This window comes from Pangasianodon hypophthalmus, chromosome 4 (assembly GCF_027358585.1).
Source record: "Pangasianodon hypophthalmus isolate fPanHyp1 chromosome 4, fPanHyp1.pri, whole genome shotgun sequence".
Taxonomy (NCBI): Eukaryota; Metazoa; Chordata; class Actinopteri; order Siluriformes; family Pangasiidae; genus Pangasianodon; species Pangasianodon hypophthalmus.
Genome location: NC_069713.1, coordinates 29928267 through 29947477, shown reverse-complemented (window position 1 = coordinate 29947477; position 19211 = coordinate 29928267). Strand labels below are relative to the sequence as shown.

The window sequence follows — 19211 nt, the reverse complement described above, 5'->3', positions numbered from 1 at the left end:
GAGCCCGTTAATACCAATCCATCATCGCTTGAATGCCACAGCCTATTTGAGTATTGTTGCTGACCATGTGCATCCCTTCATGGCCACAATTTACCATTTTCTAATGGCTTATTATTCCAGTATGATAATGCACCATGTCACAAAGCAAAAGTCATCTCAAACTGGTTTCATGAACATGACAGCGACTTCAGTGTTCTTCTTCAGTGGCCTTCCCAGCCACCGGATCTGAATCCAATAGACTTACTGGATTGAAAGTGCACCAGAAAAATCTGTGCGATCATCTCAACATGGACCAGAATCTCAAAGGAACATCTCCAAAATCTTGTGGAATCCATGCTATGAAGAATTGAGGCTGTTTGGAGAGCAAAGGGACTGAGAGCCCTACCCAGTGTTAGTCTAGTGTTCCTAATAAAGTTCTCACTGAGTGTACACCATAAGGGAACAGCTGTTGTGGCTCATGATGTCATCTGTATACTTTTGCATATGTAAATTTATAAATGATAAAACCGCAGTGCTGACAGGAGTGCTGTAAGATCTGTCGGTCTGGAGATCAGCTAATTAACGTCTTCAGCTCCTCTTTTATTGGCAAGTGTAAGCGAATCAGTGAGGCTGCATAACTTCCCCTGATTTGCGAATGTGTTTAGGAAAGAGAGGAGAAGTGTTGGAAAGTTATTGTCAGGATTGTGAGTTCTGTGTGCAGGTATGCTGGATATGGAGGTCAGTCCAGTCAGAGCTACAGCCAGCCGGGTTACGGAGGATACGGCCCGGGTTCGGAGTCGGACAGCAGCCCGGACCTTACGGTCAGGGATACGGCTCCAGCTACAGCTCGGGTACACCTAACCACACACTGTCTAATTATTTACATCCTCATATCACTCTGATCCTCTTTATTAAATCAGCCCACGGCTGGATATTTATATTTTTATATTAAAAGGCGTGTTTCCATATTACTGCTGTTAGCTACAGATTCTGGATTGTAAGATGCACGTCAGTAACGTATTCATGGTTCATGTTGCGCCCTTTCTAGTTTTCGAACATAGTTGTCGATGAGGTGACAGTGAGAGGGCGATGTCACAGGTCCATGAGGAAAAATGAGGAGGCTCATCACCTTCAGGTTTCTCAGATGAATAGTTCTCTAACATTCTGATTAGACAGTTAAGTTTTCTTTTTGTTGTGTTGTGTTGTGTGTTGTAGATAGAATGAAATGTAAAAAATGTTGTGCAGCAAAAACACTCATTGTCATGTGATTAGGTTACACTCGATTCTCAAGAGTTTCCTGTGGTACTGAAGTGCATGTCATGTTCCTTCTCTGCTGGGAAAGCACTACACAATCACATAGTGGCATTTCTTTTGCAAACTTCTCACTACAGTACCGTGGGCTTCAGGACGGTGCCATTGCCTCTGTCATGCACCAGCTCACTGCAGACCTGGGACACAGGTCACATATTAATATTTCTTACACTTGATGTTGGACTAGCAGTTTGAAATGACTTTTGTCGATTAATTGTTCTTCATTATCATTATTATATTACAGGGAATTGCACCAGAGGCTATAAAGGACATGGCGGTGTGTAACCCAGTGGCAAAGACAAGGAATGGTGTCAGGACTGGTGTGAAGAGCACACTGTACAGAGCATGTGGTGGTGAGTCTGAATGTGCCCTCACCTGTGCAAACATTTTAATACATTTCTAACAGAACAGTGATTAGTATTTAATACTTTTTATAGAGGCTTTAAGTTGATATTATTATTTTTGGAGATATTATTATGATGAATTGTTAATATCAGGGTTTGGGGCAGCTTAACATTCACTTTTAATATACAACCCCATTTCCAAAAAGGTTGGGACGCTTTGTAAAATGCGAATAAAAAGAGAATGCAAAGATTTACAAATCACATAAACCCACATTTTATTCGCAACAGAGCATAGACATCATATGAAATGTTTAAAGTGTGACATTTTACTATTTTATGAAAAATATTAGCTCATTTGGAATTTAATGCCAGCAACATGTCGTTATCAGCATTAAGTTCAAAAGCCACCTTCTCTGATGGTATGGGGATGCATTAATGCATATGGCATGGGCAGCTTGCACATCTGGAAAGGCACCATCAATGTTGAGAGATATATACAGGTTTTAGAGCAACATATGCTTCCATCCAGACAACGACATCTTTTTCAGGGAAGGCCTTGCATATTTCAGCAAGACAATGCCAAACCACATACCGCATGTCCTACAACAGCATGGCTTCATAGCAGAAGAATCTGGGTGCTGAACTGGTCTTCCTACAGTCCAGAACTTTCACCAAATGACGCATCATGAACCGAAAAATACGGCAAAGAGGACCCTGGATAGTTGAGCAGCTGGAATCCTATATCAGGCAAGAATGGGACAACATTCCACTCGAAAAACTCCAGCAACTCATCTCCTCACTTCCCAAACGTATACAAGCTGTTGTTAAAAGAAAAGGAGATGCTACACAGTGGTAAACATGGCCCTGTCCCAACTTTTTTGAGACATGTTGCTGGCATTAAATTCCAAATGAGCTAATATTTTTCATAAAATAGTAAAATGTCTCACTTTAAACATTTCATATGTTGTCTATGCTCTGTTGCGAATAAAATGTGGGTTTATGTGATTTGTAAATCTTTGCATTCTGTTTTTATTCGCATTTTACAAAGCGTCCCAAATTTTTTGGAAAGGGGGTTGTACATGTACAGGGAGGTGATAAGTGTGGTTGTCTGCTAGAATGTGAAAGGTGTGATGTTATAATGAAATCTAAATTAAATCTGACAGATCTCACTTTTATGTCAGGGCCTCTTCCAGTTCCTCACGTCATGGCCAGCGGGGAGAAACTGAAAGACGAACTTCCACAACTGGGGATATGCAAATTGCTGCACGGACATGAGGGCCTTGATTTGGTGGACTCTACATTTGGCCCTTTGCCTTTTGGGTCTGTGCTCGCTTACCAGTGCCTTCCTGAAATACATAGAGACATATGTAGAGACATTATTGAACACCCTGGTGCCCCTGAGTTTCCTCAGTTGCCTGTTGACAGATACAGATTTAAATTTCCTATAGACTTTGAGCCCAGCTATAAGCAACAGTGCCACTTGGAGAGCCTGTCACGAAAGATCTCCGCTGCTATTGAGGCAGAAACCCGACTGCAGTCTAAATGCCAGCTGTGGACCCAGGTACGCAAACCCCGACTTACGTCACGTCACAGGTTTCCTTACTGTATCTTGTGATTTCATGTGCAGCAAACTCCTCGTTAAATGATCCTGCTTTCACACGCAAGCGTTAGATGCCTGGAAACTTGTATTTAAACATAATTTTTCTCCCCGCAGCTGTTCAATCTGAAACAATCAATATATTCTACATAGAAACAAGTCCATATTTAAGAAAAGGCGGCTGGATAAAGGTATTATATTTATGAAGGATGTGTTGAAGGGCAAGACAAGATCCTGTCCATTGAGATCAAGCGCGGCTGGAAGGAGGGCACCAAGATCACGTTCCCACGGGAGGGCGACGAGTCCCCTGGCTGCATCCCCGCCGACATCGTCTTCGTGATCAAGGACAAGCCGCACCCGCACTTCAGGAGAGAAGGGTCCGACATCGTCTACCCCGTCCGCATCAGTCTGCACCAGGTGGGCATCCCGGGCCCAAATGCCCCAGTCTGTCTTCAGCTGCCGTAAACCATTAAACACTTAATACAGCTGTTTCAGCGTTTAGCTACAGAATACAGATGTTCAGGGCTTTATTAACGCATGTTTGCATATCTGTTTACAGATGTTGAGGCTCATGTTAATGGACTTTTTTCTGGGATCATATTCATAGATATTGAGGGTCATATTAAGAGATGTTGGTCACGTGAATAGATGTTTAGGATCATGTTAAAAGATTTTTACAGGTGTTGTTGTTAATAGAGGTTTACAGATGTGTGTGTGTGTGGGGGGGGGGGGGGGGGGGTTTACAGATGTTGAGCGTCAAGTTAATAGATGTTTGTTATGTCCAGATATTGAGTGTAATGTTAAATGTTTACAGATGTTCAGGGTCATTGATAATAGATGATTACAGATGTTGAAAATCATGTTAAGAGATGTTCAGTGTTATGTTAATAGATGTTTACAGATGTTGAGGATCAGGTTAGTGGATGTTTACAGATGTTGAGGGCGGATGATGTTAAAAGATGTTTATAGATGGCGTTTATAAATTTCAGGGTCTAATAGCAGATGTGTACAGATGTTCAGGGTCCTGTTAATGCGTGTTTATCTGTTTATGGATGTTGAGAGTTATATTAACAGATGTTTTCAGATGTGGAGGATTGTATTAACACATATTTACATATCTGATTACAGATGTTGAGAGTTTAGGAATGTTTACAGATGACTTTTTTTTTTTAACATGACGTTGAGGGTCACGGTGTTAAATTTTTACAGATGTCCAGTGTCATGTTAACAGCTGTTGAGAGTCATATTTCTGCTTTCAGATGTTGAGGGTTGTATTAACAGATGTTTACCCATGTTGAAGTTTATGATTGCGTTTTTCAGCTGTTTACTGATCGGTTCAGATATTGAGGATTATGTTAGCAGATGTTTATGTATGTGTGCAGATGTAAATTGATGTTTTGAGGTACAGTTAAAGTTGTTGAGATGTTGATTATGTGCATTTAGAAATGTTAACAGATGTTTACAGAAGCTGAGGATAGTGACAGATCGTCCTATTATGTTGAGAATCGTTTAAACAGATATTTATAGATGTTGACAGTTTTGGTGAAAAGGCCAATTCTACACAGTAGGAGTCACCTCATTATCCTGCACCTCAGCACACAATAAATATCATCCTTCATCGATCTACAGTATTAAATATAATCACCGATATATAGTAAGTAAGGAATAAAACACTTGGGGATGTGCTGTTACAGGAAAATAATCAACAACGGGGTGGTGTGATGCGGCCTGACACAAAGCAGAGTTACTGTTACGACTCTGATGATGATTATTTTCATATAACAGAACATAAGATAGAAGTTTATTCATCCCGAGGGAAATTCTTGTGCTAGAAGTTGCTCAAACAGATATATCACAACAATATAGGAATAAAAGACAATATAGTAATAAATGAAGTAGTAAAAATAACCACATTGCGTAATGGAATAGCAAAAAAAAGGGGGGGGGGTGGATACTTGAGTAAAAGAAATAAGTAAGTACACAAAAAGATAAGTGGAGAAGTTGAAAATTAGAGTGAAAAGTAGAAAGTGACATTACGCACGATATTGCACTTAGTATTCCACATTCAAATGGTAGAATAGCAGAAAAATAATAATGCCCACGGTATTGCACATTATTATTCACAGATGTACTGTCAGTGATATTGAAAAGTAATAAATAGTAACAATAGTGATATTGCACAATAATGGTATCGCATTTGATAGTGATACTATTATTCTCAGTGTGCGATGTTACAGCTACAGGCCAGCGGCTCTGACATCCCACCTGATGAAGACTCTGGAGAGGCTGGTCCTTGTGCGTCTCCGTCATCTGGTGAGCCCATCAATGGACCCACTCCAGTTTGCATACCTGCCTGGCATTGGGGTGGATGATGCAGTCATCTTGCTCCTGCACGGGGCCCTCTCTCACCTGGACAAGCCTGGGAGCACTGTGAGAATCATGTTTTTTTATTTTTCCAGTGCATTCAACGCTATACAGCCTGTACTTCTGAAAGACAAGCTGGAACACACAGGGGTGGACCAGCACCTTGCATCCTGAATCCTGGACTACCTTACCAACCGTCCACAGTATGTGAGGGCTCAAAACTATGTGTCTGACATGGTAGTCTGCAGTACGGGGGCCCTGCAGGGAACGGTCCTGGCTCCATTCCTCTTCACACTCTATACTGCAGACTTCAGATACAACACAGCGGGCTGTCACCTGCAGAAGTTCTCTGTTGACTCTGCAATCGTTGGCCTCATCACTGGGGAGGATGATGCAGAGTACAGAGAACTGATCCAGGACGTTGTAGTCTGGTGCCAGCGGAACTGCCTCCAGATCATGGCAGCAAGACCAAAGAGGTGGTGGTGGATTTTCGCATACACAGACACTTACCCCGGTCACCGGTGAACATCCAGGGAATGGACATTGAGATAGTGGACTCATATAAGTACCTCGATGTTCACCTCAACAATAAAATGGACTGGACGGACAACTCCACTGCACTCTACAACAAAGCCCAGAGCAGATTGTACCTGCTGAGGAGACTTAGGTCTTTTGGAGTGCAGGGAGCACTTCTTAAGACTTTTTTTTGACTCTGTTGTGGCATCTGCTATCTTTTATGGGGTTGTCTGTTGGGGTAGTGACATCTCTGCTGCAGAAAGGGAGAGACTGGATAAAATCATAAAGAGGGCCAGCTGTGTCGTGGGATGCACTCTTGACCCAGTGCAGGTGGTGGGAGAAAGGAGGATGATGGCCAAGCTATCACGTATGCTGGAGAACGACTGCCACCTCATGCATAGACTCTGGTGGCACTGGGCAGCTCCTTTAGTGACATGCTGCTCCACCACAAGTGTGTGAAGGAGCGGTATCGCAGGTCCTTCCTCCCTGCTGCTGTGAGACTGTACAACCAGCACTGCTCCCAGCAGACCCCACCACTTAACTAGACAATAAATGTCTGGTACTAACTGGAAAGTAAATCTTTGGTAACCCCCCCATCTCATGGGAACAGTGCAATAATGCAGTGTCACTTTAATACTATTGTGTGTTTGTATTTTTGTGCATTCTCTTTTGTATTTTTTATATTTAGATCATTTTTTTTAAAATTTTTGTATATCTTTATATCTGCTGCTGTAACAATGCAAATTTCCCCATTGGGAACGAATGAAGGATTATCTTATCTTATCTTATCTTATCTTATCTTACAACTTTTTTCCCTGCAGAAGGGGGAGAAGTTATAGGATTGTTTGCCATTGGTATAAAAGACCCCTGTCACGTTCTGTGGTACACCTCGGTGGTCTTAGTCTACGGCTGAAGGTGGTCTTATGTGCCTCCAGCGTGGCGTGCAGGGTGAGACAGTGTCCATTATACTGAGTAGTTTCCTCAACATCCTCCTCTCTGACCCCTCCACCAAAGACTCCAGTTCCACTCCCAGGACAGAACCCGCTTTCCTGATGAGCTTATTGAGTCTATTGGCATCGGCCGCCTTAATCCTGCTGCCCGAGCACACTACAGCGTAGAAGATGACGCTGGCCACCACCCTGTGATAAAACATCTGCAGCATAGTTCTGCAGACACTGAAAGATCATAGTCTCCTGAGAAGATACAGGCGACTAAGACCTTTCTCGTACAGAGCCTCAGTGTTTTTAGTCCAGTCCATCTTATTGTCTATGTGGATGCCCAATTACTTGTAGTCCTCAACAATGTCTGTCACCTCTGTTTCCCGGATGCTGATTGGGTTCGGACGGTTCCTTTGCCTCCTGAAATCCACCACCAACTCCTTGGTCTTTGTGATGTTGAGTTGCAGGTGATTTAGTTCGCACCACTCCAAAAAGCAAACTGTCCACCACATTCCTGTACTCAGCCTCCTGTCCTCTGCAGATAAAACCAACAATGGCAGAGTCATCAGAAAACTTCTGCAGATGGCAGGATTGTGAGTAGTATCTGAAGTCTGATGTGTAGAATGTCAACAAACAGGGAGACAGGACCGTCCCCTGAGGTGCCCCCGTGCTGCTCTCTATTTTATCTGACACATGGCTCTGCAGCCGTACATACTGTGGCCGACCTGTGAGGTAGTTGGTTATCCAGGCCACTAGTGGAGCATTCACCTGCATGTCCAGCAGCTTAGTCCTGAGCAGGGCAGGTTGTATGGTGTTAAAAGCGCTTGAGAAGTCAAAAAAACATGACTCTCACATAATTGCCTGCCTCATCCAGGTGACTATAAGCCCTGTTCCACAACAATTTGCCAATTATTGCAGTAAAGAACATCATGTCATACTTTTTATCAGTTTATAATTACATTTAATGTTGTATAGAAAATGAATCAACACTTTATGACTAATCAGAGTCAGGACTTCTGCAGCGCTGTGGTATTAATAGATGGACATTTATTATAGATTATAGTATTTTGAACACAATGTTCCTGTAACAAATGTCAAGGACATGCAAGGAGGAGGCGGGAATTGAGTGAACTCAAACATAAACTTAACGTGAACACACAAACATGAACCGAACGTAAAACACAAACGTAAGGCAAACATAAAACACGCGTGCATCTCTCTCTCCCTCGGCGTCTCCAGCCGCTCCTTTGTCCCTCTCTCCCGCTGATTAGCCAACTCAGTGCCAGGTGTGCATCCTCACAGCCTTCTTGTCACACTCCTCCGCGGGCAGATTCAGGCCTCCGGCCTGACGCACACACACAAAAACAACATATTGTGTTGTCTTAAGGGTCAAAAATGACCTGTGACCATTTTAACAGCAGAAAAAAAAAACTTAAATGATGTTTATTCAACTTGAAATTTGATGACTTTTCCTAAAATGACCTCAACATTAGAAAAAATCAACCATTTTCTATTTCAATATTTTCATGAAGGCTTTACACAGCTAGGGTACAAAGATTGTCTCAGGGGTCAATTTTGACCTGCCAGCTATAAAACCATTTATACACCCCAAAAACTACAGACACATAACAGACACACACTGGCACAAACATGCACACTCCAACACACACACAATAAGAAACTAAGATTGTGTGCTACTGATTGATCTCTCTCTCTCATCTTCCCTCCATGACCCCACGCATGACTCAAGCTCAGACAAAATAAAAAGAATTTCAGACAAAATAAACATGTCTTGAAAGCATTATTTACTAATAGGGAATGCTTATATATAGGTTTTGTAGATTGCAGTACTGTAGTTGTCTTTTTGCCAAAGTCATGAGTGCTCGTTTCAGTGCCCAGCAAGTTGCAGATGTGATTACTTCAGATGTCCTGGAAGAAGATAACACTGATTTGGAAGAGGAGCAGGCATCTGAAGAAGAAGATGGGGAAGAGTGCAACCCAGAGAATGATTCCTCATCTTCAGATGAAGCAGAAATCCCCCAAGCTGACAAAGAAACTTTTTTGTCAAAGAACAGCAAAATATCATGGTCTTCTTTACCATATGGCAAGCAGGGCAGGATGGCAGCAGAAAATGTCATGAAGATGACCCCAGGGCCAACAAGATATGCTGTTTCCCATGCCCCGGACATGGTCTCAACATTTTTCATGTTCATTACACCAGCCATAAAAAAAATCATCGTACAAATGACCAATCTACATGGTTTCCAGAAATAGGGAGACAAGTGGAAAATCGTGGATGAGACTTACCTGCATGCCTACATAGGACTGGAAGATGGAAGATGCAAGTGTACACAGGGAAGCTGATCAGTGGAGGCCCAGAGAAGAATCAGGGGATGCGGGTTGTACTTGATGTGACTGAGGGGTCACAATGTCACGTGTGACAATTTTTTCACATCTTATGAACTTGGCCAGCAGCTGCTGAAGAGAAAGATCACCATGGTTGGCACAGTCAGAAAGATCAAACCTGCGCTGCCCCCTGCACTACTTGCAACAAGGGGGAGAGAGGCCTTCTCCTCTAAGTTTGCCTTCACCCCCACCACCACTCTAGTTTCGTACCTCCCAAAGAAGAACAAGAATGTGGTCCTCCTGAGCACACTGCACAAAACAGCAGAGATCAGTGATCGTGAAGACAAGAAGCCAACTATCATTCTGGACTACAACCACAGCAAAGGAGGTGTGGATAACTTGGACAAGGTCTTTGGAACTTACAGCTGCAGGAGGATGACTGCGCGCTGGCCCTTGGTCATCTTCTATAACATCATTGATGTGTCCTCATACAATGCCTTTGTGATTTGGAGCCAGACCGACCCTGCCCGGATGCCTGACGTGGAACAAGAGGAGGGTGTTCCTGGAGCACCTGGGAAAGTCACTTGTAACCCCCCAAATTCAAAGAAGAGAGCGTCTCCCTCACACAGCAGCCTCTGCAGCACTTGTGGAAGCTGTTCAGGTTGCTGAATCTTCTTTTGTTCCATGTTAGGCTGCAGCAGGGGCAGGCAAGAGGAGGAGATGCCAATTCTGTCCCCCCAAAAAGGAGTGTAAAACAACCACTATGTGCTCAACGTGTAAAAAATATATCTGCAAAGTCCATGCTCACACACTGTCCTACTGTCCCACATGTGCTAATTAGGTCAGCTGTTGCCAAAAGGTTGGTAGATATTGTACTTGTATTTATAGTCAGGCTGTTTTTATTATAGTTACTGTTTGCTTATTTCCCTTCAACAAAATGCATTCAAAACTCCTTTCTGCTGCTTTAACTTTTATGAATACTGTCTTGCTAAAAGCTTTTTATACCTATGTAGGTACCTTAAGCAGTAGAAAAAATAAACATGTACTTTAGTACAAAACAAGTGGTGCCCTCTGATTAAATATTGATGAAATACTGCACACTGAAGAGGGAAAGCTTAGACATTAGCTGCGTTTACATAGACACTAATAATCCGATCGTAATTGGACTAGAAGCACAATCAGATTTAAAAAGTCACATGAATGAATGAATTGAACAAGGAAGGAATGAATTGAACAAAACCAATTAAAATTTCATTTGGATCGTAAGGGGTGGTTTAAACCTTTTCTAATCCGATGAAGAGGACATGTAAACACTTCATCGGATTAAAAATGAAACCAGATAGTTCTGCGCATGTGCAATGACGTACAAATCACGTAATGACGTATGACGCACGGCTGTCAGCGGTATTGGGGCTCTGACCGTAGCCTCACCAGGTGCCATGTACCCCTCCACCATTGAGCATAGTGTCATAAATAACTGTCGTGTCATCCTAAAATTCTCCTTCCACTCCTCGTCTGTGATGTGGTGCAAGACGATGTTGTCCCACCGGTCCTTGCTTGGGACCCTCATCCACAGACGCCTTGTTCTGGGCTCGGGAAGGGGCATTTTAACTGCTTGATAAATACACACAGTACTGCACAAAACATCACACGCTCGTCGTCTTCTAATTTGCAGCTGAAATAGGCAAATGTTAAATCTGCTTTTTAAAACGAAAAAAAGAAGCAATGGCGAGAGAGTGGCTGCTAGTATCTGCATGTTGGAACGGCGGGAAACGTGTATTCACGCACTGTGCGCATGTCACAAGATTCTGTCATGTAAAGGCGCATATCAACCCGATTACTTTATTCAGCGTTCTTGTAAACACTGCGATAGGATTAATCAATCTGATTGATTTCATTCCGATTGAAACAAAAAGTGTCCATGTAAACGTGACTATTGACAGAGTTTGTGATGAATGATGAGGTTGTTTCTTCATGCAAAATAGATTTGAGGATTGAAATTAAATGTAGCTACTTTATTTTAGAGGTTTAGTGAAAGCAGGTCGTTTTTGACCCTTAGGACAAGGGGAGTATAAGGAATTCTAAGACCACACAAGGGTTAAAATATTCTATACCAGCAGCGACTCGTCCGGCAACCGCTCCAGCACCACACTTCCTCGGCGCCACGATCCTCCCGCAGCGGCGAGGGCTCTCCGACAGCGCGTCCTTCCTCCTTCCCGGGTTTCGGCATCAACGTAACAAATGTCAAGGACGGGCAAGGAGGAGGTGGGAACTGACTGGACTGAAACATAAACTTTAATAACTTAAACTGAACATAAAACATAAACGTAAGGCAAACATAAAACACGCGTGCATGTCTCTCTCAGCGTCTCCAGCTGCTCCTTTATCCCTCTCTCCCACTGATTAGCCAACTCAGTGCCAGGCGTGCGTCCTCACAGCCTGGCCCCTCCCTCCTGCTTGTCACTGTTCCACTTTAGCACTATCCTATTCTAGTGCACTTGTACAGTGGTGATGTTGTTATGGCAGGAGGTATTACAGCTACTTTAGGTCTGTTATGTAATGTGAAGTATGAGCAGTGAGAGTTGATCTCAGATGTTAAGTGCCAAAAGACGAGGGCTCACCCACCTAAACTGTTCTTGACTCACTAGCAGCTGCTTCCATGGCAGAACGAGTGTGAAGTCAAAGCTGGGCAGATTTTTACTCCCACGTGTGCTGCTATGTTTGTATTAAATCTGACTACATTTAACGTTAATCAGCTTTTACTGTTTCTGAGATTAAAAGTCACTTTTATCACTTTTATTAATGTGAATAGAAGCAGCATCAGCTAATTTATTATACAACTAGCAACTGCTTATGTCACGTGTGTTTAAACCTACGTTCACACAAGCACGCATTGCTTCACCTTTGTCCCTTGTGGGCATGACCTGAACAGCCACTTTTTCATTACCTCTGATGAGAAATGACAGTAGCTATATATAGCTTCTAAATCTAACTAATCTAACGCACAAGTTAAATAATGCACTAATCATCTAATGTGTACGTGCTTGGTGTAGTACTAGCTTCACTCAGATTAGCAAAGCAAACTAACTGTTTTAGCTATATCAACTCACCAGAGTCACCAACGATCTCTGTTACTTCCTTCCGAGCTTTATTTTTCTTCGTAATGTTTAATGAACGTTTAATGAAAGGTCGTATATGACAGGATAAGATGAAACCACGGTTGTACGTTTTTCTTCCAATTTTGCAGGAACTAATTGCAATTAGGAAATTAGAAATTAAATTTAAGTCGTGAGCATGGAATGGAAGAAATGTCGGACCATACGTGCCATCGGATTGGTCTGAGGAATCGTCTGGATTTGTCACAGTACAGCTTCATAACTAATTTAAATAGAATTGAGAAAAAATCAGTTCAAATGTGGCTTGTTCCTGAAATCGTGGCTCTGCGTTACGCACAAATGTAGAAAATAAAACTGCCGCTTTGTCTCTTGTTAGTGTGAGCGTCGGGTGGAAAAAGTCCAAATCTATGGCTAAGGTGAAAATGTAGTCACAGAATAAACACAGAAAAATCTTTACCAGAAGGAATATGTTGGGGTGACGCAAAAGATTAATGTCGACTTGTTGGCCAGCGTTCAGCTACACTCAGATCATAGGTGTGTTTTAATGTGCTCGTTCTAATACGTCAACATTTCCATAGTAACGACTCGTTCCAAGGTGGTACAATAACCGAAGTCTAATAATAAACAGAATAAAAACATGTTGTGTAATTGTTGATATTTATTTAATATTTAGGGAGGGAGTCTCCAGTGTCAGCGTAACTTTTGCGATACAGGAAAAGTGTTCAGAACGTAACAATTGTAATGGAAAAATGCTATGACTGATTTTTTCCCGCCATTTCTGTGATTGCAGACATTGTGCGGTTGCTCGGTTACGGTCTCCACGATAGACGGGAAAACGTGCAATATGAAGATCACGGAGGTGATCAAACCGGGAATGAGGAAGATCGTAGCGGGACAGGGGCTGCCCTTCCCCAAGAACCCTGAGCAAAGAGGAGATCTCATAGTGGAGTTTGACATGAACTTTCCCGACAGTCTGCCGTCCAACGCCAAGGACGTGCTGAAACGCCATTTACCCGCTTGATGAAGGGAACGCAGCAGGACTGCGGCGGCGTTAAACGGCGCACCACGCTGACGCTCGCCATCTCTCCCGATCCAACACTCGGACAAATTGCCGCTATGCCCCATAAACAATGTGCAATTTCTATTTTTTATCTAGTTAGTCAGTGTTTGTGCTTTTTTAAAAAATATGTTGCATGCCCAAATAAGGTCATAAACGTGCAAGTGGAATCTTCATCTCTGAAAGTAAACGTTACTCGCAGCCTGCATTGTTTTCATTCTTATTTGAATGGGTAATGTTGGAGTAAGGCGTGTACCGATATTCGAATATCATGATTATACGATATACCGCAATATTCAGCACAATATTATTATCATGGACAGGTCAAAATATTGAAGTGCAGTTAGGAGCCTGATTCAGATTTTTTAAAGGCTGCTTTCTAACATGGTTTATTTGGAAAAATCTGAAAGCAAAACACTGTAGGTATCTTTGTAAAATACAGAATATGCTTACAGAGGAATCTCAAACACATTTAACCACAAGTGGCTGTATAGGAATATCCATTTAACTTCCCGTCTCATAGCTAATGTTTTATTTCTTTATTCTTAGTGAGCCATCAAACTTCATAAATTGCATTTGTGAATTTCCAATCACCTAATGTGGTCTAACTTGCTAAAGCAGACAGCCTTGAACCAAGGTCACATTTATAAAAAATCAGAAACGCGGTCTGTACAGGTGCATTTTTATTCTCCGAAGATGCAAAAAATGTAAATGTTAATATTGAGCCTTAGCCTAACAGTTATGTAGTGAAAAAGTGCATTTTGTGTCAAAGATACAAAAAATAAATATGGTTTAAGGCCGTGCTTCTCAAAATGGCATCCGGGAAGCTTAGACAGATTTCTTAAAAGTTATTATAGTATTTCTTTTATTTGTTAATAAAAGAAATACTATAATATTTGTTTGTCAATAAAAATTGTTTGTCAATTTTTTTAAAAAATCTTTAAATTGAAAAAAGTATTTTAAAAATAGTTCTTATAGTTATATAGCTTTATAGCCTGTTTGACTGGTATGCTTATAAAAGATGTCTACTTGAATACAATTTTAATAAAAATGAAGAGACAATTTTAAGAAGAAAAAGCTCTAAGGCCTAATATTTGAATAATTGAATAATTGGATTATATTTATAAAATAAATTCCTGCCAAGGGGGCCATATTTTTTTTAAATATTATTTTTTATATATTTTATTTTTATATTTATTATTATATTATTTATATTTTTTAACAGTTAAAGGGATTCGTGGCTTGAATTATTTTGGGAACTTTTGCACAAAGGCACTGCATCAGTTGTGCTGTGAGAGAGTCAGTGCTAATGTGTTCATTTTGGAGACTAATTTATATTTAGTTTTCATTTTAGTCTCTTGACAAGAATAATAGTTTTTAGTCATAACGTTACTTCCACCCTGAGAGCGTTCAGATCTACAGATGTTGAGCGCGCTGCTGTAATAGACATGTCACCTGTCCACTAGGGGACGCCACATGTTTAAAGTGCAGCATGGAACAGGTGTGTACCTATACCGAAGCTTCAGCTCACAATTATCACGTAACCTGTATTATGGTTTACAACATTATCATGACAACAGTCTCATGAGATCATGGTTTTAAACAATTACATTACAGGTGTGTCAGTGATCTTTGATTTAACGCTTATCTTGTGAACGGAATCATGGGATTGCTTTCTCTGAGACAAATTTACCCAAAATACAGACCGTTAGAGGAGAAATGGCATGATGCTGGGGGACGCGATGATATTCTGATAAAGTCCAGCAATATAACGATATACTGATATCGCGATATATTAGTATGATGATGATGCGCATCGGGGGTGTCGTCATGTGTCAGTGCTTGTTTCTGTAACTGATGAGACACTGAAGTCTATTTTTATACCTATCAAACAGTTTTTAATATCACTCATTTTCCTGGTTATATATATTTACATTTATGTGAATGGTGTTTTTTTAAATGTTAAACTTACAGTTTGGATACAGGGGCGGGTTTAGTGATTTGGGGGCCCCATTCAGTTGCACAAATTTACCTCGATTATCCTTGAGCTTCCTTCATCTTCATATGAATCAATTCAGGGTTTTAACATCGATATTTAAAATTTCACTGTATGTTATTTAGCATTAATAATTTAAAAATTATATAAATATATATATTTTGCATTTTTTGGGGGCCCTTGGCTTCTGGGGGCCCAAGGCGGTTGCATACTTTTGCCTAGTGCTCAGTCCGCCCCTGTTTGGATCCTATGGCTTCACTGTTTTGTTTTTAATCTCTTCATTAATATCGAGTATCATGAGGATGATGATATATTTTGCAGTATCGCCCACCCCTATGACTACACTGGCTGTGCTGGAGATCCTGATAATGATCAGAGTAGAATGATGAGGCGTGTTGAATCATTGCTGTAATTCTACTGGGTGACACAGCATTGTTTGTTCAGATGGAGGGAACGGAAAACTCCACTTCAAACCAAAAAAAAAAATCCACATCAAATCTCTGTTTTATCTCTTTTAATGTTCATACAGTGCAGTTTAAATCCCTCATGTTGTGTTTAAGACATTAATAACTACTGACTCAGATTCATCAATCGAAAGACATTTTTAGTCCTTCATTGTTTCTATTAAAAATATCACAGTTTAAATTTTTTTTTAATTTACTACTGTTACTAATAATGATATATTATAATCTATATTATACATATTTATTTATTTATTTATTTTATTTAATCTTGTACTTTTAAAGTGCATATCTATCATGCTTTGTGTTCGAGACACATTACTAACTGACATGCTTAAATAGTTAATCCATTAAATAATGTTTACTTTTTTGTCTACTAATTTAGTATTTTTTTCCTTTTTATCATTTTTTTCCTTTTTACTATTTATTTAATTATCATTTATCTTTGTTTGGTTGTTTTATTAGCATTAATATGCATTTCATTTACCCAAATGCATTTGCATATATTCAGTATTAATTAATTAGTTATTTATTAGAAGTAAATTAAAAATACATTAACACATTGTATTAATGCATTAATCTCTCTCTCTCTACATATATATATATATATATATACACTGCTCAAAAAAATTAAAGGAACACTTTTTAATCAGAGTATAGCATCAAGTCAATTAAACTCCTGGGATATTGATCTGGTCAGTTAAGTAGCAGAGGGGGTTGTTAATCAGTTTCAGCTGCTTTGGTGTTAATGAAATTAACAAAAGGTGCACTAGATGGGCAACAATGAGACGACCCCCATTTCCATCAAACGATGTGGCATCCTTTCGTTCCTAACACATTACCCAGTCTATATCAGTATAAATATCCAGCATGATATTTTCCCCATTGAGATCTGATGTGTTTTCAAAGTGTTCCTTTAATTTTTTTGAGCAGTGTATGTATATGTGTGTATACACCGATCAGCCATAACATTATGACCACTGACAGGTGAAGTGAATAATATTGATTATCTCATTACAATAGCACCTGTCAAGGGTTGAGATATATTAGGCAGCAAGTGACCAGTCAGTTCTCAAAGTTGATGTGTTGGAAACAGGAAAAATGAGCAAGCGTAAGGATTAGAGAGACTTTGACAATGGCCAAATTGCATCGTTTACTGGGGAAGAGATGGCACCAGGATGCACTATGGGAAGAACGCTAGCCGGCGGAGGCAGTGTGATGCTCTGGGCAATGTTCTGCTGGGAAACTTTGGGTCCTGGCATTCATGTGAATGCTATTTTGACACATATCACCTACCTAAACATTGTTGCAGACCAGGTACACCCCTTCATGGTAACGGTATTCCCTAATGGAAGTGACCTCTTTCAGCAGGATAATGCGCCCTGCCACACTGTAAAAATTGTTCAGGAATGGTTTCAGGAACATGACAAAGAGTTCAAGGTGTTCACTTGGCCTCCAAATTCCCCAGATCTCAATCCAGTCGAACATCTGTGGGGTGTGCTGGCCATCAAGTCCGATCCATGGAGACCCCACCTCGCAACTTACAGGACTTAAAGGATCTGCTGTTAACGTCTTTGTGCCAGATGCCACAGCACACCTTCAGGGATCTAGTGGAGTCCATGCCTCGACGGGTCAGGGCTGTTTTGGCAGCAAAGGGGGGACCAACACAATATTAGGCAGGTGGTCATAATGTTATGGCTGATCTGTGTGTGAGTGTGTGTGTGTGTCTGTGTGTGTGTTATTTTTTTATTTATGATTGATTTGTTTGTTTGGTGTAAATTTAAATGTTAAATGTAAGTTAGTTAGTTATTGTACGTGTTTGTTTGTTTGTTTGATGAGCATTAATAATCATATGCATGTTGTTCACCTGACTCAGGTAAATGAGTTTCTGTGTGACGTAGGTGCACCTCTGTGCGTGGCTGTGTGTGCGCATGCGCACTCTGCGCTGTTGAAGCCTTGGCGTTGTTTGCGCGAGTTTATGGAAAAACGAGGAAACGCGCTGTTTGTTTATTTGTCGCTTTAGCAGTGAGATTTTTTCAGGATGAAGATAATCCACATAAAAATAAAAGCGTAAGCGCACAGACTTGGAGGAATACACAGCATCAGTGACTGGCACCATCAGCAAGATGGTGCGATAGATGATGCGACTTCCTTCAAGACCATCACCACGCGTGCAAACCACAAACCGTGGATGACTGCTGAAGTGCGCTCACTGCTTGACACTTAAAAGAGTAAGTTAAGACTAAAGAGATGAGTGTCGACTTCAGGAGGACCCACGTGGACCACTCACCGCTGCACAACTGTGGAGAGAGCCAAAAGCTCCAAGTTTCTTGGTGTGCACATGACGGAGGACCTCTGTGAAAACTGTGATGAATTTACTGGTTGCATAATTCGACTATTTGTCCATACAGTACACAGTTATAGAGGTGATTTATTTATAATCGCACTATCCGTTAGCACCCAGATGACGATGGGTTCCCTTTTGAGTCTGGTCCCTTTCAAGGTTTCTTCCTCATATTGTCTCAGGAAGTTTTTCCTCACCACCATTGCCTCTGGATTGCTCATTAGGGGTAAATTCACACATTAACAATTAATTTAGATTTAATTTGATTGTGTTTATTTCTGTAAAGCTGCTTTGTGACAATGTCCATTGTTAAAAGTGCTATACAAATAAAATAAAATTGAATTGAATTATATATTCTACTAGATTTTATTATATTCTGTTTTTAGTGTGTGTGTGTGTGTGTGTGTGTGTGTGTGTGTGTGTGTGTGTGTGTGTGTATAATTCATTGTTGGTTCATGTTGCGCTGTGGGACGAGGAACAAAGGAAAAACATTTCAGTACATTACATGTGTTTATTATGTAAACAGTAACACCGAAATAAACACAAGCACACCCACACAAAAACACGCAATAGAACCCATTAACACACCAACACACACAGCTTTAAAGTTGGGGTGTCTGTCGAAGAAATTGCAGATGGGGGAGAAGATCCGGCCAAGCATTCTGCGAGCGCTCCTGAAGAACCGCCCCGAGGCCCTCGATTCTGTGTGTGAAGCTGGAAACATGAGAAGAAGCAGAGTTACTGCAAAATGACAAAAACTGCTCTTTTAGCTCATTATCAGGACACACGGTGCAGGAATGGATAAAAGCGAAAACTCTTAAACACGATCGTCACGCTATTTA

At 40.9% G+C, this 19211-nt stretch overlaps 1 protein-coding gene across 1 annotated transcript; it reads left to right on the top strand.

Annotated features, from left to right (window-relative positions):
• Window positions 1-14396, top strand: LOC128318224 (dnaJ homolog subfamily B member 4-like). The gene is made up of 7 exons (XM_053233779.1): window positions 1-830; window positions 1028-1114; window positions 1371-1438; window positions 1535-1643; window positions 2816-3195; window positions 3452-3648; window positions 13302-14396. The coding sequence occupies exons 5-7, from the start codon at window positions 3177-3179 to the stop codon at window positions 13530-13532; spliced, it is 447 nt and encodes a 148-aa protein (XP_053089754.1). The 5' UTR covers window positions 1-830; window positions 1028-1114; window positions 1371-1438; window positions 1535-1643; window positions 2816-3176; the 3' UTR covers window positions 13533-14396.
• The last annotated feature ends 4815 nt before the right edge of the window (window positions 14397-19211 follow it).

Bases quoted from the DNA above. Each gene is read 5' to 3' on its own strand.
- LOC128318224 (XM_053233779.1), top strand. The intron at 3,649-13,301 runs GTGGGCATCCCG...CTGTGATTGCAG, and splicing joins TCCGCATCAGTCTGCACCAG to ACATTGTGCGGTTGCTCGGT.